General features: G+C 39.1%; 1 protein-coding gene and 1 long non-coding RNA gene across 6 annotated transcripts in view; one reads left to right on the top strand and one right to left on the bottom strand.

Annotated features, from left to right (window-relative positions):
* The window catches only part of SYT9 (synaptotagmin 9), a 293,034-nt gene that overhangs the window by 177,532 nt on the left and 89,356 nt on the right, over positions 1-26,146 (bottom strand). The window contains exons 1-2 of one of the 2 annotated variants that reach the window (XM_072969415.1): positions 2,740-2,828; positions 2,506-2,635 (exon numbers count right to left, since the gene is read on the bottom strand). In XM_072969415.1, the coding sequence (XP_072825516.1) occupies positions 2,506-2,530 (25 nt within the window). In that variant the 5' untranslated portion in view covers positions 2,531-2,635; positions 2,740-2,828. Of the gene's footprint in view, positions 1-2,505; positions 2,636-2,739; positions 2,829-26,146 lie in introns of those variants that run through there. The other variant, XM_072969414.1, reaches the window with a different exon arrangement.
* LOC140698705 (uncharacterized) overlaps positions 2,957-26,146 on the top strand; it is a 57,612-nt gene continuing 34,422 nt past the window's right edge. Inside the window, exons 1-3 of one of the 4 annotated variants that reach the window (XR_012076560.1) lie at positions 2,957-3,079; positions 10,091-10,192; positions 13,816-13,948. This is a non-coding gene — a long non-coding RNA (uncharacterized lncRNA). The remainder of the gene's footprint in view (positions 3,080-10,090; positions 10,193-13,815; positions 13,949-26,146) is intronic. The other 3 variants (XR_012076563.1, XR_012076561.1, XR_012076562.1) reach the window with 3 other exon arrangements.

The raw sequence follows: 26,146 nt of genomic DNA, 5'->3' as shown, positions 1-26,146 counted from the left end.
TCAGTTGAGAAATTACTTTGATAAGCCAGGCAAGATATCATGGGTCCATACAGGCCAAAGGCACTAGCTGATTGCCAGAAACATCCAAATTTGAAAAACATGTCAAATATGAATTGACAAGATGGCAGCCAAAGGAATGAGGAAGAGTGAAAGCCACAGACGTTCCAAAAACTGACCTGGGCCATACATGGTAAGTCCCTGATGACACTTAGAATTGCAAGCCCAGAGTTTTAGGAGAGAGGGGAGACTGGCCATCATCCACTGAAAGGTAGAAACTGAGCTGCCACCTTGGTTGGGTTCCTCTAGGAAAGAAGAGCTGGAAAATTAAGAAAAAGCTTTGTCATTCAAAATGTGGTTTAAGCAGCAGAGATTGAAAGTAACAGAGAAGAGGAAAATCGGCAAGACTGGAATCATGAGGCCAAAGGAGAACGAACAATCAACAACATCAAGTGTCAAAAGAATCTGAAGGGAAAAAACTAAGACGTGTCCTTTGGATGTAGCAGGCAGTAAGGCAGTCATGATTCAGAGAGACCAGTTACTGTGAAACCAACTTGTGGAAGTTACTTACATTTTTGTGCCTAGAGTTTCTCATCAGATAATATTAATATGTGCATCATTGGGTTGTTATAAAGATTACATAAAGTGCTTGGAATAGTGCCACCCTATAGTACAGGCTCAATTAGTATATAACTTTGTTGTTGCTGTTGTGTGTCTAAAACAATGTGCTGGTTGCTAAACATACTTCCTTAATTTATTACTGACAACATTCCTAAGCAGTAGGTGTTATTATGTCTTATTTTACAGGTAAAGAAAGTGAAATCAGGTGGTTCAATAATTTTCCCAAGGACAAACCTGCAGATTGTTTCCAGATACAGCACAGCCGTGCCATCCCTCCCATTCTACCCATCCCCTTGTAGTGTGATTTTACCACTCCTTCCACCAAGAAATGAGTGTATTCCCCTTCCCTTTGAATCTGGGCTGGCCTGTGATTTACTTTAACCAACAAAATGTGTGGAAGTGTTATTCTAGTATCAGAATGGTGGTTGGGGGGATATGGAGAAAAGGAACCGTGGTGCACTGTTGGTGGCAATGTTAAATTGCTGACCCGCTATGGAAAACATTATGGAGATTCCTCAAAAAATTAGAAACAGAACTACCATATGATCCAGCTATCCTACTTCTGGGTATTTACCTGAGGAAATGAAATCACTGTCTTGAAGAGATATCTGTACCCCCTTGTTCACTGCAGCATATTCACAATAGCCAAGACATGGAAACAACCTAGGTGTCCATGAATGGGTAAGTGGATAGAGAAAATGTGATATGTATATATGTGTACACACACACACACACATATACACACTCTCATTCACAATGGAATATTATTTAACCTCAAGAAGAAGGGAATCCTGTCATTTGCAACAACAGGGATAAACCTGGAGGACATTCTGGTAAATGAAATAATCCAGACAGAGAAAGACAAACACTGTATGGTTATCACTTACATGTGGATCCTAAAAAAAAAAATGATCCTCATAGAAACAGAGTAGAATGATGGCTGCCAGAGGTTAGGGGGTGGGTAAAATTGGGAGATGTAGGTCAAAGGTACAAATTTTCAGTTATAAGGATACAATGTACACATGGTGACTGTAGTTAATAAAACAGTATGGTGCACTTGAAATTTACTGAGAGTAGCTCTTAAGCATTCTCATCACACACAAAAAAAGTTTAATAAAAAGTTAAAAGGTGATGGATGTGTTAACTTGATATTGGTAATCATTTCAAGATGCATATGTATATCAAATCATCGTGCACACTTCACATTTTATCTGTCATGTATTCCTCAAGAAAGCTGGAAAAAATAATAAAAAAAGAAGTCTCATAAGTCTCATGCTGCCCTTAGACCACATCCTCACTCCTACTCCCAAGACCTTGCTTCTATACTTGGCAAGTGGTTTGAGATTCCTAATGGCAGAACTTCCTATTAATTGGCATTTTCTTGGATTCAGTTCCTTGCCAGATAACTGCCTTAAGCAAAAGAAAATAAGATTCAACTGGCAGGACTTGTTCTTAGTGAGCCCATGCTATCTCCCAGCAACTGGCATCCCATGAAGTACAAACTGCTGCTTCATTATCCTGAACAAGGATTCGTCCTCACACTTGCTCTAGAGCCTGAAGTATATACTTCACCCGGACCATGACACTAGAACTGGGTTTGTGTTCTGTGACAACAGCCCTCTCCTCTTGGCCATCAGTCTTCTGTGAGCTTGGTCCTTCCTTGATTCTAGCAAATTTTTCTTGAGAGAGAAAACGAAAGCACATTTTGGATTGGGTAGCTCCACTCTGCCCATGTGTGGGTTATCATGGCACCAAGAAACAGGCTGTTCTGCTTTATCTTTTTTCTTCCTTCCTGGGCTGTGTGGGTTCAATCCTAGTTTTACGGTTGCCAATTACTAAGCTGTAATTCCAATTTCTTTGACTTTGAAGAAAGAAGAGATTTATTACCTTTACTACTTAACAGACACCCCATAAAAGGATATACTGAACGGAACAGAAGGTGATGTTTCGGGTCAAAGACCTGGCACTTCTCCGCTGTCCCTTCTTAGTAGATACTCATGGTTCTCCATTTGTTCAGCTTTTCAGAATGAGGCCAGAGGAGAGAGCAGAGGTCAGATTTCTGCTGACAGAGAACTTGGACCGCAGTACCCTTCCTCACCAAATAATACTTTAAAAACATACCTTTCTCCTCCCTGGAGCTGCCTTTCGAAGCGGCTGATGTCATTCACCCTGGACAGGTCTGGGAAACAGCTAAGGCCACTCCAGATACTGGAAAGAGAGAAGACGATGAAGTTCAAAATTGGCTGGACTGTGTCACAGCGGTCACGGAACGTGTCACAGTGGTCATGGAATGTCCCACTAGTTAAGGAAGTTCAGGAAGAAGATTCCAAATAGCCCACACCTTTCCTTACCTTCCACAGCTGGCTTCCCTCTCCACCTCAACGCCGAAAATGGACCCAGAGCAGGCTGACCTACACTCAGGGGCCTGTTCATTAAAAGAGGTCGATGTGCATGTTTTGGGGTGAGTATATTAAGGTTTTAAGTATTTAAAGGAGTTTCAACAATCCCCTTTTTAATTTATGGGTTTTTTTTCAAAGTATAGTCAGTTACAACGTGTTGATTTCTGAGATAAACAATCCTTTTCTTGATCTTTGCTTAGCAACAAATGCCTTTAACAAAAATCTGAGTATACACACACACAGAGATACAGAGACTGAGATAGGGAAGTATCCATTTTATTGTCTCTCCAGCCTTATTCAGAAGATCATAAGAAGACCATGTTTTTTTTCTCAGCTGTCATTCTGTCCAAGAACCAGGCTTCAGGTTATCAGCTAAAAAGTTTAGTACTTAATCACATTTAATTACCCAATCAATTCATCAAATGTCTTTTGAGGGTTCACTTAATACAAGGGTTTTTTTAACACAACTTCTGGGTTGACTGTGAAACTTCCACATTTAAGCTTTCTTCTTCTATTTTGCATTCATTATTCAAAACTTCATCCTTTTAGTATTGCTTACACTTTGAGTTATCCCCATTACAAATTTTCTTGACTTTTCTTTTCCACTTCTAATGTGTCTGCTATTTTTTTTTCTTCTCTTTTTCTTTCTAGAAATCCATTCTGCAAAGCTTTTGTCAGGAAGCAAGGTAGACTTTGGAATTCTTAAGGTCTATTTCAAAGTTATTATTATAATGATCATATTCCTATTATTTTTACTATAGTTTTTTGAGCTCATGCTGTGAGCCAGACACTCTAAAAATGCTCTAAATAGATTAGCTCATATAATCCCCATAACAACCCTATAAGGAGGGTATTGTTATTAACTGTCCCCACTTTTCAACTGAGGTAGCATAAGCACCAAAATTAAGTAGCCTTCCTAGGCCACACAGCTAATAAGTGGTAGCTGTGCGACTCCTGAGGCCTGCCCTTAACATGCCCTCCTCCACAGGTGGGTACAGCGGGTCCAGGTGAGAGTTCAGAGCCCACGTGCTGAAGTTGAATGGCCCAAATGGCCAAAAGAGCAGCTCTGGCACTTTGCTTTCACCAACTGTGGTGGATGCAATCAGATTTTGTTTCCTGCATATGAGGATGGGCAGGGTCTGACCAACCTACACTATATCCCATGTGGTCTTTCCAGACCAGCTGTTTAGAGCCAACACCACTGAGCAATTGTTCTGCACTACATAGTGTCTGCCGTGCTTACAGGTTTGGTTTAACTGAATCAACCATTTGAAATAGATATTATTACCATCCTATTTTTCCTTTTTTAAAAAAATATTTTTATTGAAGTGTAGTTGATTTACAATGTTAGTTTCAGGTGTACAGCAAAGTGATTTACTTATACATATACATATATATGTATTTCTTTTCCATTATAAGTTATTAAAAGAAATTGAATATAGCTCCCTGTGCTATATACGGTAGGTTCTTGATGTTTATCTGTTTTATATATAGTAATATGTGTCTGTTAATCCCCAACCCCTATTTTTCAACAGATTTCTTTATTTTTATTTCATTTTTTTTTGAAGTGAGGAGGCAATTAGGTTTATTTATTTATTTACTCTTTTTTGAAATGGAGGTACTGGGGATTGAACCGAGGACCTCGTGCATGCTAAGCACACACTCTATCACTGAGCTATACCCTACCCCCATCATCTTGACTTTTAGATTAGAACACTGAAACTTGGAGGCCTAAGTCACCTGCCCAAGGTCACACAGCTCTCAAGAGATGGAACCAAGATTCAAACCCACGCTGGGGAGACGCCAAGGACCGAAATTTAAGTAACACACAATCTGCCTCCCTATGAAATTCATATCAGAATTGCTTGGCAGGATTTTTCAAGTTTTATGTACATTCTTGGAGCCTCTTATGACACCCCCTGCACAATCACAGGAAAATCAGTCCATATTCTCAAATGAATTCTATAAGCTTACTAAAGAATTGCTTAAAGCCCAGGTGATTATATGATAAACTACAAGCAAAATACTCTGTGCCCCTAATATTCTGCTAACCCAATCCCACCTGCCCCAAATTGGAGCTCCCACTGTGGTCTGGATCCTCTCCACTGGTTTTCTCCTGGTTTGCATTCTTTTGCTATTTCTCATCTGCACTCAGCCTTTTGTGTGGGCATTAGGATTGCCTTCCTCCAACACAGAGACCTCAGCTTCTCTATCTGCAACTCACCAGATTTGGCATATGGCAGAAAGAGTTTCCACTAACTGGCCAGACGCTTTCCTCCCATTCAATAACTGCAAAATAGCTGCCGTCTTTTACCACACAAATATCTTCTCTCCCGGTGCCTGGACAGTACTTTACTAAGTTTCTCTCTTTTCTCTCATTTTCATATAGGTCTTTAAAATATGTGCTGGGTGTGTGTGTTTTAAATAATCTCTGCCTTCTTGTTGGCAAAAGATTAACTCTTCAGGGCTTGGCCGGTATAGGAAGTGGTGCAACACAAAACTTCCCTGAATGCATATGGATGGAGCAAATAAGCTATTTTCTTCCCTTTGAATCATTTTATTCCCTGTGGAAGAATATTTATTTCCAAGGACGGTTAGAGTTCTTCAAGTTCGTCAGGGACAGCAGTGAGCTGGGGTGAGGGCTTCTTTCTCATTCCTTGAAGGGTCTTTTGAGTTCAGACCTGTCCTGAGAGAGTGCAGTGAACTGAAGCAAGGGAAATCCACCAAGTTCAGATAATGAAGGCTTCACAGAAAAACTGAACCATAATGAACAGTAGATGACTGCCTGACTTTGAGGGTTTAATTATAAGAGGAGGGGTAACTTTTAAACTTTAACTTTAATTCCATTGATTAAAATAAAAACTAGTACCTTGATTTTATTTCAGATCTTAAAAAAAAAAGAGATTATGTTGTCCTATCTGAAATAGTTCTATATAAAGGAACATGACGTTATTTGTGAACTGCTTTAAGAATACTGCTTCAATAAAATAAGGAGTGGCTTTGCTCAGTTTTAAAATTTTAAAATGCTTGGGGTATTAAAAGATACCAAACCTTGTTTTGTAGGTTTACTTTTTAGGCTTTTATGCCGTGTGTGAGGAAAACGTCTAGCATGTATTATTCAAAAAGGGAAATGTAGATAAATTTTCCAGTATTATTTGCCTCCTCAATTATGTTCCAATTTTCCTTCAATCTCCAGTGAGTTTTAGTCTCAACTGGCTCAAAGACTCACTTAAATCTGTTATATGAAATTTCAAACATACATGCAAGTTAAAATGCAGATGATGGTGGTTACCTTCAGACAAAGACATCCAGGGAGGGAGTGGGGGAGGGTGGGGAGAAATCAGGACAGGAGAGGCTGGAGGATGACTTGAACCATCTCCTGTCCTCTGAGGTCTATCTTGCTTTTCTTTCCCATAGGCTCCCCAGTTCCATTCTTCTTTACTGACACCTCCTCTCCCACCTGCTCTCTAGCTGCTAGATGCCCTGACCTTGGTTCTTCGACCTCTTCTCTCTTGCTCTACCTTCCCCCAAGGTGTTTCATTTGGTCCTAGAGTTTTAAATTCCCTCTGTATACTAGTGACTCTCAACTTCAGATCTCCATCCAAGATTTCCCTATTAGCTCCAAAATCATACATTAAACTGTCTACTTGATAACCATTTAAATGTGCAACTTCATGCTCACCTGTTTTTTCCCAACCTTGCACATTTAAGTAAATTATTCACTTAAATGCTCAGGTCTAAACTAATGCATCATTCCCTGTATCTCTTCCCATTGCTCACCCTCCTAATTCAATCCACCAGCAAATCTTGTTGCTTTTAGATCTGTAATATATCCCAATTGGTTTTCTTCTCTCTGTTCCCAGTCCATTATCCTAATATAAACCACTGTTATCTTCTGCCTGGACACTGTAATAACCTATTATAGCAGCCAGTATTGGTTGTTGACCCAGAATCTATGAGCCTCTAGGAGAGCCCTAACGTTTTTCACGTAGCCACCTTCTTCCTCTCAGCCAGGTGCTTCAAGGGAGTCTAGCTCCAACCCCAGATCCCTGGGGGAGACAATAGTGCTAATACCCTTCTTACCAGTGATTGCTGTAGGAAGGAGCAGCTGCTCGAATTACAGCCCAACGAGACATGAAGAGTAGTCTGTGGAAGACTCTTGAGTAAGGAAGGGATCTCACTCTTACAAAAGGATACAGGGAATATAGAGCCTCCTTCTACCTCAGAACTGCCACCACCAAACTGCAGCCAGATGGAGAGGATGGGACACACTCACAGAGGAGGGCACAGCCTTGAGAGCTCTAGAAAAGCGGAGCCAGAGTCCTGATGGCATTGGACTACAGAGTCTACAGCCTCCTTTCTCTGTACTTCCTGTTACGGGAGGGACTTCATTTCCATATTTAAGCCACTCTGAGGCAGCATTTTCTTAATTTCAAAGGCTTCTGTGTCAGTCTGAGTTCCTAATTGCCAACAAGGGAGTCCATTAAACAAAATGTATGGAAGAATATTCTGGAGTGAATCAGGTGGAATCCAGGAACAAACCCATATTACGTCAGCAGACAGCCCCAGTGGAGGCCTTTCCATCCCCACCAGCACCGGGCTCCGGCAGAGCAGTCCGCAGTGATGGAGGCTGGGCATGAGATCCACCACTAGCAACTTTACTTCTCCTTCCTCTGAAAGCTGAATCTCCCTCCACCACCTTTCCCAGAATCAGTTCTCTGCAGCAGCCCCTTCTTCATGTCGTCATTATCTGAATTGAAGTCTTGGTCAGATGGGTCAGACCGGAAAAGCTCAGGCCACCTGCCTTCACCCTAGCTGCAAGGGAAGCTAATAAAGAGCGTTTCTGGCTTACACTTCAGGGTGACAGGGCCCAGAAGGGGGATGCATTAGTTATCTATTGCTGTGTAACAAATCAGCCCAAAACTCAGTAACTTAAAACAACAAGCAGCTATTATTTCACAGTTTCTGAGCTCAGGAATTTGAGGGCAGCTTAACTAGGTGGTTGTGGTTTAAGGTCTCTTATGAGATTGCAGTCAAGTTGTTGGCCGGTGCTGTATCATGTGAAGGTTTACTGGGGCCATTTCAAGAAGGCTTATTGGCTGGATATCTCAGTCCTTCACCATGTGTGCCTTTCCACAGGGATATCTGGGTAGTCTCAAGACATGGCAGCTGGCTACCCCAGAGTGAGTGATCCAAGAGAGACAGAGACCATGGCATGAGCCACATTCTTTTACAACCTAAGCTTAGAAGTGATTTCTGTCATGCTGTTCATCACACAAACTAAACCCTGGTAGCAGGTGGGAGGGGACTACACACAGGTGTGAATACTAGGATGTTGCGATCACTGGAGGACATCTCTGAGGCCGGTTACCACAGCAGGAAGTTTTCCAAACATAGAAAGAGTGTGTAAAAGGAGCCCAATGGCCAGAAAGCATGAAAACTGTTCTTTAAAGCGGTGCCTTCCAATCTTGTTCACATTGTGGCAGACATGGAAAATGCTGCTGTTTATTCAGGTTAACAGATGCATCTATTTGTAGATGGACCAACCCTGTGGCTTTGGCCAGGCCTGTTCTCCTCTGGACTAAAGGGATTGATATCTTTTACACATATGACCTGCGTTTGCATGAAAACATCCTAACTGAGGCACTTCCTAAGCAGTCTTCCTCCTCCAAATCTTGCCTCCTACAATCCTTTCTCCTCAGAGTGGTTATAGCGATCTTGTAATCCATGAGTTAAATCACACTGATTCAGTGTTTCAAGCTCAAATGGCTTCCAGTTGCCCTGGAAATTAAACCCAAACTCCTCTGTCTGCTCTATAGTGTGAACAGTATCTTCTTAGAGAAGCTGTCCATAATTGCCCTATTTAAATATTCCATTTCATATTAATCTATCTTCTTCATATCACTATCACTATCAGAAACTGTTTTGCTCATTCTGTCAAATCTCAGATATTTACTGAACACCTACTATGTGCCAGATACTGTTCTGGGTGCTAATTATCTGCCTGTTTGTTTTTTGCTTATTCCTATCTCCCATCCCCCATGAGAGTAGGGACCTTGTCTGTCATCCAGCATCCAAGACAGTGCCTGACTCTTGGAAGTGTCCTGTGAATACTTGTTGAATGAAAGAAGGTAGATAACAAAGGGCAATAGTCAGTTTCAGATGGGTCAGGGTACTCCTGAGAACACAGGTCAGCAGCTTGGCAAATACATAAGAATGAGTGTCTTATGTAAAAGAATCATGTGAATCAGGAGCTCAGAATCTCAAGTAAGCCGTCTGGATCTGGGTATCTACAGGACAGGGGGTAAGACTGTGGAGACCAGAAGCAAGAGGGGAGGAGCTGGTTCATAGAAACAAAGTTAAGCTTCCCCTCTCACTGTCATCTCATTTACTGTCAGTCTCATCAGTGCAGACTCCAGCCAGCAATGTGCAATGACAGATGTTGAACAGCAACACCTGAAATTCACATCTGCCTGGAACCACAAGAACGTGGTCTTCTTCAAGACAAGTGCTTTGAAGATGTAATTAGTTACGACCTAGAGATGAAACCATCCTGGATATAGGGCAGGCTCCTTCTAAGAAAAGGAAGGAACAGAGACATATACAGAGAAGACAGAGGCAGAGACTGGAGTGCTACACCCATAAGGCAGGGAATGCCCAGGAATTTCCAGGAGCCACCAGAAATTAGGAAAAGGCAGGAAGGATTCTTCCTATGGCTTCCAGAAAGAGTGGGACCCTGACGACAATTTGATTTGGGACATCCAGCCTCCAGAACTGTGACAGAATAAATTTCTGTTGTTTTAAACCAGCAAGGTTGTAGTAATTGGTTATAGCCATCCAAGGAAAATAATACAACTGCTTTCATTTTTTTTTTCTGGGCATAAAGTAAGAGTTTAATAATTCAGCCAGGGAAGTTTTTAGCCAACTCTTTGCCCAGTATTTGGTACAGAGCAGGTGATTAAAAAAAAATTCTTGTTGAAATAAATGTTTGATGATTGGGTGACCTGGTATAATTTCAAAAAACCCTTAGGAGAAATATATCAAAACCTTTCAATGATTCTGTCTGTGAATAGGAAGAGTCAAAAGCACCTGAGGAGCCTGACCTTTTCCTGCTGGCTGGAATGAAAATGCATTACCTTTGTCTGTAAAATCATACAAGAGCTGAGGTCAAAATGGTAAGAAAACAGAAGGGCTTGGAAACATGTCTGTAATTTTTATGACAAGGTTGAAATATTTTACCTTGACTTTGTATCTAGGATTTCATTCTTTACTACCTGTACTGCTTCCTTTTGTAATGAATGGAGCCCTCAGCTAAGAGCAAAATCACCCAGACTATTTCAGATCATTTTAGGCTGATGAATTGGGCATTTCTTGGATAATTATAACTGTGTCAGTCACTATGAGTTTTGAAAATGTATAAGATCAGGTTCCTACCTTGTGGGACCTCACAATCCCAGAGTAGGGACAGACAGGTGGTACCTAGTTAAAGCACAGGGGGAGGGATACATCGGGAGTTTGGGATGAGCAAATACAAACTAATATATACAAAACAGATGAACAATAAGGTCTTACTGTACAGCATAGGGAACTATTATTTAATAGCTTGTAATAACCTTTAATGGAAAGGAATATATATATATAGGGCAAAGGAACTTCTCTGTACTGGGGAAGTTCAAGGTTTCTTTTCTTGTCCACCAACACCCCTACGCTCCCCTGGCATTTGCTAATCTATGACGAAACTAATGGCTAACATATATATATGTATAACTGAATCACTATGCTGTACACCAGAAACTAACAACATTGTAAGTCAACTGTACTTCAATTAAAAAAAAAGCCACAGGGCCATGTTAAAATTTTTCAGAGAATCACAAAACAATGCAGAAGGATGGAGAGAGTAACTCAACCAAGAAGCATTTGTCTATTATCTGGTTGTGTGGCCATAAGAAAAGGAGCGTGTGGGTATTAGCGACCCATCGCCAAAATGAACATGTTGGACTTTTGGGGACTGACAGTATAAAATTGATCTTGGATTACTCTGCTTTATGGGTATTAGTCTCATCTCCCTGATGAGACTATGAGGGGGTAGGAACTATGTCTCAGTCGTCTCTCTTTCCCAGTGCCCAGGGCACTGCCTGGGCCATAGCAGGCATCAGTCAAACGCATGTTGATTGGTTGATGACTGAACTTCATCTTCCTCTACTATCCTTATAGCTCAGAATCAGGCAGAATTCCTTGCCTCAAATTGACAAGATCTCAAACAACTGAATTTAAAGATAAATTTTACATACCTGCAGGGAGCTATTCCTGGAGTAGCACCATACCCTCGTGAATCCTGCCAAAGGGCTTGAGAAGGCCTGAGTCTCAGTTTTATATTCATAGTAATCTATCTGAAAGCTCCCTTTTCTCAACTGATGTAAGCCCCCTCATCCCTCTATGATTCTCTTTGACTCTTAACACCTTGGACCATGACCACCATGTGCCTGTATGTGTGAATGTGTCCTGAAGATGTATTTATAGGAGAGCAGAGTGTATGTGCACACCAAAATGTAAGAGAGTAAATGTGAAATGTAGTGGCGTGCGCGTGCAAGATGTATGAGAGAGACGCTCTGAGTGTGGGCTTCTGTGTGTTGGTCAGTCCAGTGAGAGGAAGGGAGTTCCTTATGTCCTGCAGAATTTCCAGCTCAATCTCAAGCCAGAGGCCTTCCTCCAAGTCAACAGAGTTCATGCCAGAGAACAAGCCAGGGGTGGGTGATGGGGCGGAGACTCTCATGTCTCTTGCCTGTCAATGCACGGGCCTCCACCCCGACTCCTGGCAGGAGGATTCTAGTCACTGTGAAGCTCGAGATAAAGATGATCATGGAAATGCTTCTAGTCTCAGGGTTTTTGTTTGTTTGTTTCTAGAATATTAAAAAAAATAGTAAGCAAGCAAGCTTGGTTTTCTCTACTGAATAGATGATGTTCTGTTAGAAGAACGGTTGTCTGGGAAGTTTTTTTCCACAGACAGTTGTTTTCAGTTTATGACCTGCTCTGCTCCCAAAGGGGCAAGAGAATAAATCATTTGTTTTCCAGAAGAAGAGACAGAACCATAAAAAACAAAGGCCCAAGAAACTGATTTTTTTTTAACCCCTAGCTTAAACCATACTTGCCTGAGTGAATATGTATGAATTAAGGCCCAACAGGGCTAAGGTGTAAGTGGGTCCAAGTCTGGGCCACCAGAGACTATTTCATGAGTATTAATATTAATCTAGGATTTTCAGGGACTGCAAAACAGCTTTGTGTCAAACCACTAACACTGTTTCTGGGTCAGGCTGACTCCTGAGGCAAAGGAACTTCTCTGTACTGGGGAAGTTCAAGGTTTCTTTTCTTGTCCACCAACACCCCTACGCTCCCCTGGCATTTGCTAATCTATGACGAAACTAATGGCTAACATAGAGCAGGCCCATTTGTGGAGCTGTTGCTGTTGTAAGTACTTTGCAAGCAATAACTCACTGAATTCTCAAAATAATGCTATCAGGTAAGTGCTATTATTATCTCCATCTTAAAAGTATGGAAGCTGAAGCCTGGAGAGATTGTCACCTGCCCAAGGTGACACAGCCTGTAAGTAGCAGAGCTAGGCTTCAAACCCAGGCGGTCAGCCTAGAGGCTATTTTATTAACTGCAATCCCTCATCTCTGACTGGCCAGCCCCTGTGGTAGGCAGGTTCTAGAAACAGACTTGTAATGTGAATATGATATAAACTTACCGTTTAAAATAGAATAGAATTTTGCAATTGTGTATTTGAAGATTGATTAACTTTTAGGATTATAACAAGGCAAATATAAAGATGAAAAACATTGAGAATCTGTTGTAATAGCCCCTGGTTATAATTTAAAAAAATGTACTCATCAGAGCAAGGAGGCTTCAGTGCTTTCTCTGCCTCTACTTTTTTATACTATCAACTTGATGTTGCTGGATACATTGCTCCACCATCTGTCCATGTATTCCCTCAGCTATGTTGAATCCTGGGCATTGAATTCCCCAAAAGCATACACAAAGAGACTAATTAATGAGGAGACTGTTGTGTGTGGTTGGAGGGGGCAGGGTACGAGGACAGTGCCCTGCCCTGCTGCTCTTCTGCAGCTGTTGGTAGGTGGAAGCCCTGGACTGCTAGGCATTCTCCTCACTTAAGGGCCCCTCTATACTCTGGTTAATGGCTTTACTTGGGGTCTACTAGATTTTTGACCAATATTCCTATGTAACTTGGTGTTTTCTTGGGATGTCATTGGGGAAGGAGGGAAGATAAGTCAGGGTTGTCTTACCAGGTTCCACCTGAGCCTTTCTCTCTTCCTAACCAGATTTACATACATATCTTAAGAAGCCAGTGATAAAGGATGGTTTGGTATTATATACCATGGCATGCTGCTTTATTGGATGATGCATTCTTGAACATATCATTGTATTTCCTACACTCTGACTTATTTGATTAAACATTTGATTCCATGTAGAATCCGAAATCAGAGTCTCCACCCAAATTTACAACTATCTGTGACATACACTTGATTATTTCTCCAACTGATTAATTATCTGCTGTTGCATAACAAATTACCCTAAAACTCAGCAACTTCAATCAACAAACATTTCTTGTCTCACAGTCTCTGTGGGTCAGGAATCCAGGTGTGACTTAGTTGCGTTCTAGCTCAAGGTTTCTCATGTGATTGTAGTCAAGCTGTAGATCGGGGCTGTGTTCTCATACAAAGGCTTGACTGGGGGAGAATGCTCTTCCAAGCTCACTCTTGAGGTTGTTTTCATACTTCAGTTCCTTGCAGGCTGTAGAACTGAAAGCCTCAGTTTCTTGTTGGCTGTTAGCTGGAGACCTCCCTCAATTCCTTCCCTTGCGGACCTCTCCACTGGGCAGCTCACAGCATGGCAGCCTGCCTTCCTCAGAGTGGGTGAGTAAGACAGAAGGTTAAGGTGAAATCCACAGTCCTTTTGTAGCCTAATCTAGGATGCAGCATTCCATCACTCTGGCTGTGTTTTATTTGCTAGAAGTGAATCACTAAATCTAGCCCACAGTCAAGGAGAGGGATTTACACAAAGGCATGACTATCAGGAGGTGGGGGTCAATGGGGCTCTCTTAGAGGCTGCTCATCATACCCAGTAGGACAGGGTCATTCCAACTGTGAGAATTAATTATATTCAAGCATTTGTAATGTATCACTCTCCAAATTCTCCATCTTTTGAGTCTTACCCTTTTCATAATATCAAAATAAGATGATTCAAGCAGCCATCCTGATACTGCACAAGGTACTTTTACCTCTGCCACTGGTATAGCCCCTTAATTTCCAGGGAGGCCTTATGTCTAGATAAACCCATCCTGAATCCTACTTCCTCATCACAGCCTGCTCCTGAGGGGTTTTCTTTGCTTTGGGGTCTTACAGTGGCCTCTTTCACTCTTCTTTCACACCAACAAAGTAACACTAACACTAGGTTATTTTATATAACAGATTTCTACTTAAGTTTTAGAGACAATAGGAGGTAATTATAGTCCATAAAGAAAACACTCTCAAACTTAATAGAAGACATCATTATTCCTGGAAATATATCGGCCACTCTGCATCATTGGGGATTTCTCATTGTCCAGGAACCTCTGTACTACCTTAACCTCCTGACATGTTGCCGAGGCTCTTCTCCCTCTCTAGCTTTGAAATACATCTCCTCTTTCTTCCTAATCTTCCTGAAACTGAGAATTTCTTCTTCATTTGTTTACTTTGTGATGTTTGTGCTAGGTGGGACCATCCTGATTCATCTCTGAGATTTTAGTAATGTTGACACTTGAATGAGAAGGGGCTGAAGCTTCCATCTGTCTTGTGTGGGGGCTTCATGGGTCCCATATGTAAAATTATCCACTTCCTACTCAAAGACCAGATATATCTACATGTTTAGGGTCATTGAGAAAAGGTAGCTTTGGCAAAGACACAAAAGTTCCTACTGTGCCTTTTCCTCTGGGAGACAGATGTTTACTCATCTAATATTTACACAATCAGGAAGGGCCATTCAAGCAGTAGGTCAAGAAAATTTGTTTCGATGTAAATTTCTGTGTCCATCTAGACAAAGAAGCATTTGGCAGCCTCTATTCTAAAATATTTTAAAAGTTCCCTTCCAGGCATCCTATGACAAGAGTGTAACCTCATTTCAGAAAGAAGAAAATCTATATTTATATAAATATATAAAACAAGCCTGGAAGAAAAACACAACCAACTGTTAGAGTAGTTACATCTGAGACATCTGAGAAGTGAGATTATTTTAAAGGAGTTCTGTGGGGGGGGGAATGGAAGGACTAAGTAGTAAGAGAGATTTTTACTTTATATAGTACATAAGTATGCATGTTTAAAAGAAATCAAATGTATTATTTTTTTCATTGTATTTAAAATTTAGAAGTAAAGCATCCTGGCATTAAAGAAAAAAAAGTTGTAGACAAAGAAACACATACCAGCTTCATAATACTCCTCAGCAATGCTAAGTACCAGCAAATAATGAAACAATACATTATAGTTTTGGTGGGAAAAAAGTACAGAAGAATTTTGTCTCCAAATGTTTTTCCATTCCTGATGGTAACAGAAAGATATCCTCAGATATTCAAAGGCTCAGCAAGTACACCACGTTCATGTTCATATGGAAAAAATACGTGTGTGCATGATATACGTATTTCTATGTTATATTCCAGCTGCTCAGGTAAAGACTCAAAATAAAGAATCAAAGAATTTGAAATTCAAGTATAAAATGATTGAAGAAGAATACAAACATCAGTAAAATAATTCATTAATCCATTCAACAAAAAATTACTGAATACCAATTGTGGGTCAAGCATATTGCTAAGATGTTAAATGCATCATCAGCAAATAAAACAAAGACATCTGCTCTTACAGAACTTTCATTTTCATTACATAATATGCAAGCTGGGTCCATTAAAAAAAAAAAAAAAAGAAGGGATTCCTGGTAAGAGGCATCCAGAGTATGGGAAAGGTGGGACCAGGTTACTATTCCCACAATGACATTTCAGAGATAGAAGTAAAAACTTTAAATAAACCAATGAAAATAATATAGTTGTATATTAGAAAAATAATGTTCCCAGAATAGTATGCAAATTTTATTTTTAGAATGTAAGATTCACTTTTTATAGTGAATATACTGTCCATCAGTAAAAGGTCAGAGGAGAAAAGCAACATAATCACTCCTGCAGATGCTATAAAATCATCCCACAAAATTTAACTTCTATTCTTCAGAAAAGTCTTAGAAAATAAGCAAGGGAGGAAATTTCCCTAACATTAAATGAGTAACAAAATGTTCTGAAGACTGAAACACCAGAAATATATACTTTTAATTCAGGGACAAAAAAATTATCCTTAATGTCTTCATTATTATTTAATATTACCTAGTAAATTTGCAAAATAATTATAAAATTAAAGAGAAATAAGCTATAGCTACTAAAGTAAGGAGAAAAATATTTTACAAATTCTTGATTTGCTGATCTAGAAGACCTCAGAAATTTTAACAAAAATCATTCAAACTAACTAGAGAAGTTAGGAAAATGTCCAGATGCAAACATAAACATAAAATGAGAATAGTTGCTGCTTATCACCAGCAATAATCGAGTCAAAATTATGATGGTGAAATTATTTTATTCTGTGTCATCAAAAATAATTAGGCAAATTGATAAATAATTCAGAATCATAGAATAAACAAGATTATACTGTATAGCACAGGGAAATATATACAAGATCTTATGGAAGCTCACAGAGAAAAAAATGTGACAATGAATATATATATGTTCATGTATAACTGAAAAATTGTGCTCTACACTGGAATTTGAAACAACATTGTAAAATGATTATAAATCAATAAAAACTGTTAAAAAAACACAAATCAGTGAAAAACAATTTAGAGAACTGTGTGTTATCTATATGAGGAGAATTAGAAAATATATGGAGAGATATAATAGAATAAATGGAGCGATATACCATGCTCCTGAATGAGAATACTGAATTTTATAAATGTAATTATATAATTCTTCTCAAATAATTTAAAGGTTTAATGTGATTTCTAATTTTTACTTGACAAAGTGATAATACAGTTCATTTTTAAAAATATATATATAGTTCTGAATAGTAAAAAAAAATGTTCCAAAAAGATAAAACAAAATGTGATGGAAAGAATAATAAAGAGAGATTTGCCTTACAGGATAATGAAGCCTACAGTAAACCTTCAGTTATCAAGATGCTGTGGATCTAGGGCAAGAATCAACAATTTGATCAATAGAGCAAATATAAACATTTCAGAAACCAATACTTTTATATGTAAGAATTTAATATATAGCTAAATTTCCATCATAAATCAGTATATAAAAGGAAGAGTGAGTATTCAATAAATGATGCTGGAACAATTGGTTAGGTCTTGGGGGAAAAATTAAGCTAGATTAAATGACTTACTGATGTGCTTAAAATTAAGACAAAATAAAACTAAACCAAAGTGAACTAAACTAAGCTAGAATAAACTATAAATGAGCATTTTGTAAATCCCAGGAAGGGGAAACTTTTTCTAAGAATGAAAGACATAGAAGAAATCACAAAGTAAAAACACCAAAAAAATAGTGGATTTAATTACTTAAAAATCTAAAATTTGTTTCTCATAAGTTACCATAAAATAAAATTAAAAGAAATTTGACAACCTGGGAAATTATCTGTAGGCAAAGACTTGGTCTTCTTAAAATATATTTTTAAATTACTTTTAAATCAAGAAAAAATATACTGTTACCTCAATAGATAATAATAGATAAAGGACATGGACAGATAATTAACCAAGGAAGTGTAAGAAGCCAAAAAATATGAAAAAAAGCTTGATCTTTTTAGCTATGAAAGAAGCATGGGTTCAAATACCATGGAAAGGAAGTTCTCCTGACTCTAAATTTTAAAAACATTTAAAAAAAAACCTGTAATATTCAGAGTGGGGAGGGTATAGCTCAGTGGTAGAGTGAGTGCTTAGCATGCATGAGGTCCTGGGTTCAATCTTTACTGCCTCCATTTAAATCAATCAATCAATCAATCAATCAATCAATCAAATTACCTCTCCCCCCAAAATAAAAATAAAAACAAATTTTAATTAAAAATTTTTAAAAATTAAAAAATAAAAAACATTACACTCAGTATTACGGGGTTGTAGTAGCATTAGGTATAATCCTATTCAGAAAATAATTTCAGAAAATTATACCAAAATAGTTAAATATTAATGTCCTTTGACTAAGTAACCTCAATAATTGGAACATATATTTTTAAAATAGAAGCAATTTAAAAACAGTTTGATTATCTAACAACAGAGAATCATTAAATAGATCAATAATAGTATATTTTTTCAGCAATTATAAATCATATTCTCAAAGGAATTATTAACATTGAAAAATATTCACAATGAAAATGAAAAATTAGAATGAAAAGCTGCTTACATACCATAATCATAAATTTGTGCATATGTAAAAATAACCACAGGAAAATAATCAAAATCTAATCTTATCTTTATGGGTGGGTTATGAATGTGTTTTCTTTTATTATCTTCATTTTTTATAATTTTTTAAATACTGAGAATTTTATATATTTTTTCCTTCCGGTTATCTGAGATACAATTGATATACAGCACTGAATAAGTTTGTGTGCAGCATAATAACTTGACTTATATGTATCACAAAATGATTATCATAAGTGTAGTGACTACTGGTCATCTCATATAGACACAAAAGAAAAGAAAAAGAAAAAACATTTTTTCCTTGTGAAGAGAATTCTCAGGATTTACTCTCTTGATAATATTCATATATATCATCCAGCACTATTAATTATACTTACCATGTTGTACATTACATCCCTAGTACTCACTTACATCACAACTGGAAGTTTTCCCCTTTGGCTACCTTCATCCAATATTACATTTTTATAATTTAATTTTGAAACAAAGGATAAAGGGATAATTCTAAAATTGAGGAGACATGGATTCATATATTCACTAAACAAATATTTACCAAGTGTCTTACTAGTTAGTGTCAGACACTGTGTCAGGTCCCCAGTATACAAAGGATGAACAAAATAGGAATGATTCCTGCAACGACCTTGCAGTTCCTGTGCCTCTCAAGATTTGTATTTCTGGTTTTCAGCCTTTCCTTTTCTAGCATTATCTCAGTCAGAATAAATAGGTTGCAGTCTTCTCATACTCAGCAACCAAAAAAAAAAAAAAAAAAAGCTTGCTTTCCTGCAAAGAAAACCTAGCAACCAATTCTCTTAACTTCCTATCCTTTTGCTCTCTTAGGCAGCCCACCCTTGGAGCTAACTTTTTTTCTGAAAGATGACTGTGTCATCAGCAGCAGCCAAATTGCCAAATGACACCTTCCTTTCTCTCTGATGTGTTATCAGCCCGGGAGCTCAGTTTAGCAGAGTTCTGTGCTGAGGTCCCTAAAGGAATGAATTGTTTCCTTTAAATAAGCTCTAAGATGAGCTCTTGGAAGAGCTACAGTAAGCCACATTTCCCCCTAAGATTTTGCTGTTATTTCTACAATATAGTGTGTGTACATGATACACTAGTACATCAATGCTCAATGCGGATTATGTATACTAGTTTTCCTAAACAAAACTTCAGAATTTATGGAAAGTATACTAAGTGATTCCAAAATTAACCTTCACTAATGCTACTGCCCTTAATTACTGATTAGCTGGGAAAGAATTTTAAAGTATATTTTTTCCTCCAGTTGAGAACAGCTTTTGTCAGGCAGTCATTCATCATTTATTGAATGCCTTCTAAGTGGCAGTAACGATCCTAGCCACTGGGGATACTGAGATGAATGAGGCGGTCTTTACCCTTATCTCCCTAACAGGGTTGAACAGTGTAGAGAATATTACAATGCTGGGAGCTAAGGGTTATGTCCAAGGTTTGTTCAAGAAGCTTTGGGAGCCAAAGGAGAGATCAGCTCATAAATTCTCTTAAACAGATAGTGTTTATGTTAACTTCGCAAAGATGTACAGAAGTTTGAATGGTACACAAAATAGGCACAGGCAAAGAAGGGGCACCTGACAAGTTAAGGAACCCAGCAAGAAGCTCATAGCGAAAAAAAATGTGACAATGAATATATGTATGTTCATGTGTAACTGAAAAATTGTGCTGTACACTGGAATTTGACACAACATTGTAAAATGACTATAACTCAATAAAAAAATGTTAAAAAAAGGAATCCAACAAGAATACCATAAAGTGTTTACTAGGATAACTGATTGACCTAAAGGTTGTCTTGCTTCTGCTGCTGCAAAGCAATTGGAAAGAATGTTAGCTTTCTCTGTTTTTCTCATTGTTTTCACTCCTCCACATTCTGACAAGTTATCAAACACTATTCTAAATCCCTTTTATAGGTATTAATCCAATAAATCTTCATGACAACACCATGAATAAGAAACTATCATCATCTCTAGTTTACAGATAAGAAAACTGAAGCACAGAGTAAATGGGTAATTTACTGGGTGAGTGACAAACCAGAATTCAAAGAGGCAGATTGGATCAAAGTCTATATTTGACAACCACCACCCAAACAAAGGGTTCCTATGCAGAATACATAAAGAACTCCTACAAATCAAGAAGAGAAAGACAGAAAAATCCTCACAGGTTATAACCACAGAAGAAGAACTCTGAATTGGCAATAAACAGGCAAAAAGATGTTCAACCTCATTTGGATTCTGCAAAATGCAAAGTAAAGCAACAACATAATGTCATTTTCTCTCATCAAATAGGCAGACGCTAACCAGTCTGACAATATCAATTATTTGCAAAAATGTTGGGAAAATGGAATTCTCATACATCACTGGTAAAAATGTAAATTGGCATAAACAATTTCAGAAAACAATTGTTAGCAGCTAGAAAAATTAAAACTATGCAAACTTTATGATCCAGCAGTCCACTTCCAGTAGCACAAACTGGAAAATATTCTCACATGTATGTACCACAGAACATATGAAAGTGTAGTCCATTGTTTGTGATACTGTAAAGCTGACAACATAAACGTCTATTATAAAGGGAATAGACAAATAAAACTTATGTTTATAATCATGTTGTGAAATACTCTACAGTGAATAAAATTTTTGAACCATATATAGATTATCTATGTCTATAAGCAATTAACCATCATTAATTCTGAGTTGTGGGAGAATTGGTATTTGTCATTATTCTGTGTTTTTCCAGATTGCTAAAAGTTTTGACAATGGCACAGTCTTTTAGGACAGAGATCTTAAGGCCCTTTCCACACATGATCAAAAGACCAAAATGCCTCTGAAGATGTGAATGAGGAATGGAAAGTGTCTTCAGTGGTTAGCCCACCTACTCTCAACCAGCAGGAGGACTGAAAAGGCTGGATCATTGGTATGGACACTGTGCCTGGCTGGCTCAGAATCCACTTGTCCCAGAAGTTTAGTTTTCAACTCAGTCATAACCATGATCATCCCATGCTTCCTGGCTGCAGCTTTAGATCCAGTATTCACGATGGGAAGGACCAAGGCTTTCCTCATACTTTCTACCAGGGCTCATGCTTTGGCCTGATCCTGACTTCATGGCTCTCAAATCAAATGGAAGCATGAGTGCTCTTTTATTCTCCCAGGGGGAACATCTGCCCTCCCTGAGTACGGCCATGCTGTGAAAAGAGAGATTACAGAGCATCCCTCTACAGCCTCTTCCTCGGTAGCTCATCACCAAGCAAAATGTCACAGCAGCTGGCGCTCATCAGTTCACCCTCTGTGATTTCAAATACCAATTAAAATTGTGAACTCCTAATTGCCTCATTTCTAGCCACATTTTAAAGTAATTAATAAGTAATTGAGTAATGGGTTAATAATAGCTTTAATCATTTTTCTAATGATCAGTTCCTGCATATAGTCATCTTTGTGACCTGTGGGGAGGGTTGCACTCAGATCATAACTTGCTAATAGCCTCCAAGCCGATCCTATAAGGCAATCATTTCTTATCAGGGAAATTCACTTTCAGCCCCCAAAGCAGTTAAAAAAAAATCAGCCTTCAAGCTCTGATTTGTCAGACATCTTTAAAATTTTTTTCCCTCCTTTTACATCTCCTATCCCTTTATTCTCATCCAATTTATTCTCCCACTGAAACTCAGAGGGAGGTGTCAACATCCAGGAGTGATTTCTAATTGCACTGAGGCCTTATCGCATGCCCACTCCTGAACACACACTTCCTTCCGTAGTAAGAACATTTACCAGGACTCCCAGTTCTGTTTCATCATAATTACAGCTTATAACAGCTGTTAGATATGAAGGGACTTACTAACCTTTGGGTTTTGATTCAAGGGTAAGGACAGCCACTGCAAAACTACCCAGGCCACCCCAAGAGCTGTAAGCAAGACAGTCATAAATAGATCTCCCAAAGAGATTGAAACTGCTGGTCTCATGATGACCTCCATCAGTTGAGAGCCAGGGTGACTAGGTCATCTAGAAATGGGTCAGAAAAACAATGAGTGGGTCAAATGGGTGAAGGGATCAAAGGGTACAAAATTCCAGTTATAAAATAAAAAAGTCATGGGGATGTAATGTACAGCATAGTTAATAATACTGCATATTTGAAAATTGGTAAGAGAGCAGCTCTTAAAAGTCCCTATCACAAGAAAAAATTTTTGTAACTATGTGTAGTGACAGATATTAACTAGACTTATTGTGGTGATCACTTTGCATTGCATATAAACATTGAATCATATTGTTGTACAACTGAAATGAATATGTTATACATTAATTATACCTCAATTTAAAAATCCATAAAACAGCAATACCTAAGGCTATTTTTCTTTTTGTTATTTAAAAAAAGAATAACAACAACATCGGCAGTCTCTATCAAATAACACCAACCTCCAATCCTATGTATGCGTTTAGGGGTTTGAAAATGGGAACGCTAATAATTTTAAAGATGTGGAAAAAGAGTTCAGCATTATGAGTGTGGAGATGAGACTACTGCAGAAAATCCTACAGGTCTTGGTTGGTATAGGGTCTTTTCAGGCAAAGTGGTCCTTCTGTTAATTATTTCTTCTTTCTCCTGTATTCACTTTTCTCTCTCTCAACTGGTCTTTTCCACCCAGAATGGAAACATACTAAAGTACCTCCCTTAAAAAAGCAAAACTAAAACAGCTCTCCTCTGACCTTCCCCTCTCCTCTAGTAACTTCCTTGTCTCACAGATAGGTTTTCCAACTTCAGTGACCCTACAGAACAAATCCACCCAATACACAGACAGTTACATGGTATTACATGGTACAGTGCTTCTCAAGGAGGTGCTGGGGTCAGCGTGTGCTGTCAGAATTTTGGGAAGAAAGGTATCAAGGTCACAGACAGGCACAGGATATGCTGTCCTTATCTCTAACTTCTGCTCCCAGTTGAGAACTACTGTTGTAGAATTATGTCATGTTAACTTCTCATTGTTGAGTGTTTCGATCAGTCCGCCAAATGATGAAACCAAAACCCTGTTCCTGCTAGTTAGATCCAAATCTGGGAGACATAAAGCTGATTAAAACATATATACTCACTCTCTTAAGTTAGGTTCCCCAGAAACAGACTCTGCCACCAAGATTTGATGTAGCAGGTTTATTAAAGACTGTTCTTGAGAACAATACCTAGAAACAAGTAACAGAAACTGGACTTTGCTAAGAAGGAGGTTGAAGTGGTATGTGGCTGCACTGAGGTTACAGCCAATATCATCAGAGCTCTGAAGCTGGGATAGCCCTTCAGAGATGTCCTGAACTGGGGCAAGGGGACTGGATTCTGGTATCTTTGCATCAATCAGCCACTGAATGCTGGCTTCCCTGGGGAAGGAGCATAAACTTCGAAAAGGACAATTTCTGCAGAGGGACTTGGCCATGAGCAGACAGCAGTCAACCTTCCTGACAACTGGAAGAGGGTCTCAGAAAACAGGCTTTAGCATCTAGTGCATCCACCTTCCTCCCTCCAAGTCACCCTACTCAAGCCTATTCAGGTCCCTCAGCCTTGTCCATCCTTTCTGATGCACAGGTCTGGTGGACATCTCACAACACTGAGGTGACTTAGTTCATCGGCCTAAACCTGCTCTAGGGTAGGGGGTGGGCAGCAGGATTTGTTTCATCCCTTCTCTCCTCTCCAGGAATCGGGCTCTATTCACTTCCAACAATAAGGAACCACAGCTATACTTTTTCTTCTCAGAGACTTCCTCCAATCTCAGGGATTGTCTCCAAAACCTGTTCGAAAGGTGACTAATCAAAGTCAATGCAACTCTAAGGAAAGCAGCTTCCATACCCTTTGTCTACCCATCCCTTTAATTAGAATCTCAGTAACTTCTAATGGGCAAAGTCAAAGGACACCTTTGTCCTCAACTTGACATCTCTAGAATATGCCTTTGTGTTATACTTTGAAACTCCCTTCTCTCCTTCCCCTACAGTTTTTGGACCTCACATTCTCTTCATACTCTATTTACCTAATCTTATCTCTGAGATTCTAGATTCCTCTCTTCTGTCTATTCCTAAAGCACCAGAATAGTATCTAGACTATAGTAATAACCCCCAAATTGTATTTGCCAGTATTATTCTTTCTTTACACATCAACCATATACTGGGTGTTTTGGGGGGGGGTAGGCTTGTTTGTTTGTTTATAACAGAAGTACTGGGGACGGAACCCAGGACGTTGTGCATGCTAAGCACACACTCTACTACTGAGCTGTACTCTCCCCTCCAACCATATGCTGTTGATGTCCATATCTTTACATATGGCTCATATATCCTTAGTGAACAATTCTGTGTGATGTGTGAGTGTACATACTGGACCTGTCTGGACATTTAAATTCAAATATCTGAGGCAAGTTATACACAGTATGTCCTCTTTTTCCCTGAACCCAATTCTTCTATATTCCCTGCCTCAAGTAATGGTATCACGACTCACGCCCATCACCAAGCCATTCTAGGCTCTGGCTTCTCTTCTCAGCCCACGTCTAATCAAACACCAAGTCTGTTTATTCTGTTTGCTAAGCAGCTTTTGAATCTCTCCACTACTCTCCACATTTCTACTGGCCATAGTAGAAGCCTCATAAATTCTCACCTAAACCTACTAAATAGCTTCTTAATGGGTTTCCTCACTCCATTCTCCCCTCATCCAATTCATTTCCCACACTGCCACCAGAATGAGCTGCTTAAAACACACATCTAATCGTATTGCTCCCTTCCTTAAAAGCTTTCAACTTCCAATTGCCTTCTGGATAATGTTCAAACTCTTTGTCATGGCATTTAAGAAAACCTCATGATCTGGCCCTTACCCAGCTCCCTGGCCTTATCTCTTCCACACTCCACTACAGACATGCCAGGCCTTTTGTAATTTCCAGCATCTATCACGTTTCTCATACCACCACATCTTGCTTCTGCTGATCCAGCTGGAACATCTTTTCTTACATATGGAAACTTACTCAGAAATGAGTTAGGTTTTCGTAGCATTTCTCATCTGACCACACTGTCCAACGAAAAGAACTACAGGGGTGAGGGCCAGCTGGGAAGTTTTACCTGGGCATTCCATGGCATATATGATTGGAGGGGTAGAGATAAATGAAGACCATGGTCAATTCCTAGAGATACAGAAATGTACCACCATCACTTCAAAATTGAAGTTAGGAAAAAGTATAAAGGATATTACAGCTCTGAGAAGACAGGAACCAAAGTTCAATTTGCTACTGACCCAATGCAACAAATGAAGTGAAAACACCGCCAAACTATTATCATTGGAAAACAGAGAGAGACCAAATCAACATACTAGCAATTTCAGGTTCATAAAAAGATGTTCACAAGAGGATGGATTTAAGGTGCCCACTGTCCACCATTAGTCACTACATGCAAGTAGAAGCCGGCCGGGTGGCAGTTCTCTTGGCTTTCTACAGCCCGTGCTGCCTGAGTGTAGCCACCCGGCTTTCCTGGAAATAGACAAAGCTATGAGCTAAAACTACCCATAGCCGCCTGTCTAGATCCAAGGGTTCTGCTTGGCAGTAATATTTCTGGTACCTCCCTCTTTTATAAACTTCCAAGTGTTAAAGAGAAAAACCACAGGCCCAAAGCAGTGTCACTTGT

The sequence above is a fragment of the Vicugna pacos genome, chromosome 10, assembly GCF_048564905.1.
Source record: "Vicugna pacos chromosome 10, VicPac4, whole genome shotgun sequence".
Taxonomy (NCBI): domain Eukaryota; kingdom Metazoa; phylum Chordata; class Mammalia; order Artiodactyla; family Camelidae; genus Vicugna; species Vicugna pacos.
Note: the sequence above shows the minus strand (reverse complement) of the source record. Positions and strands in the feature narration are given on the sequence as shown.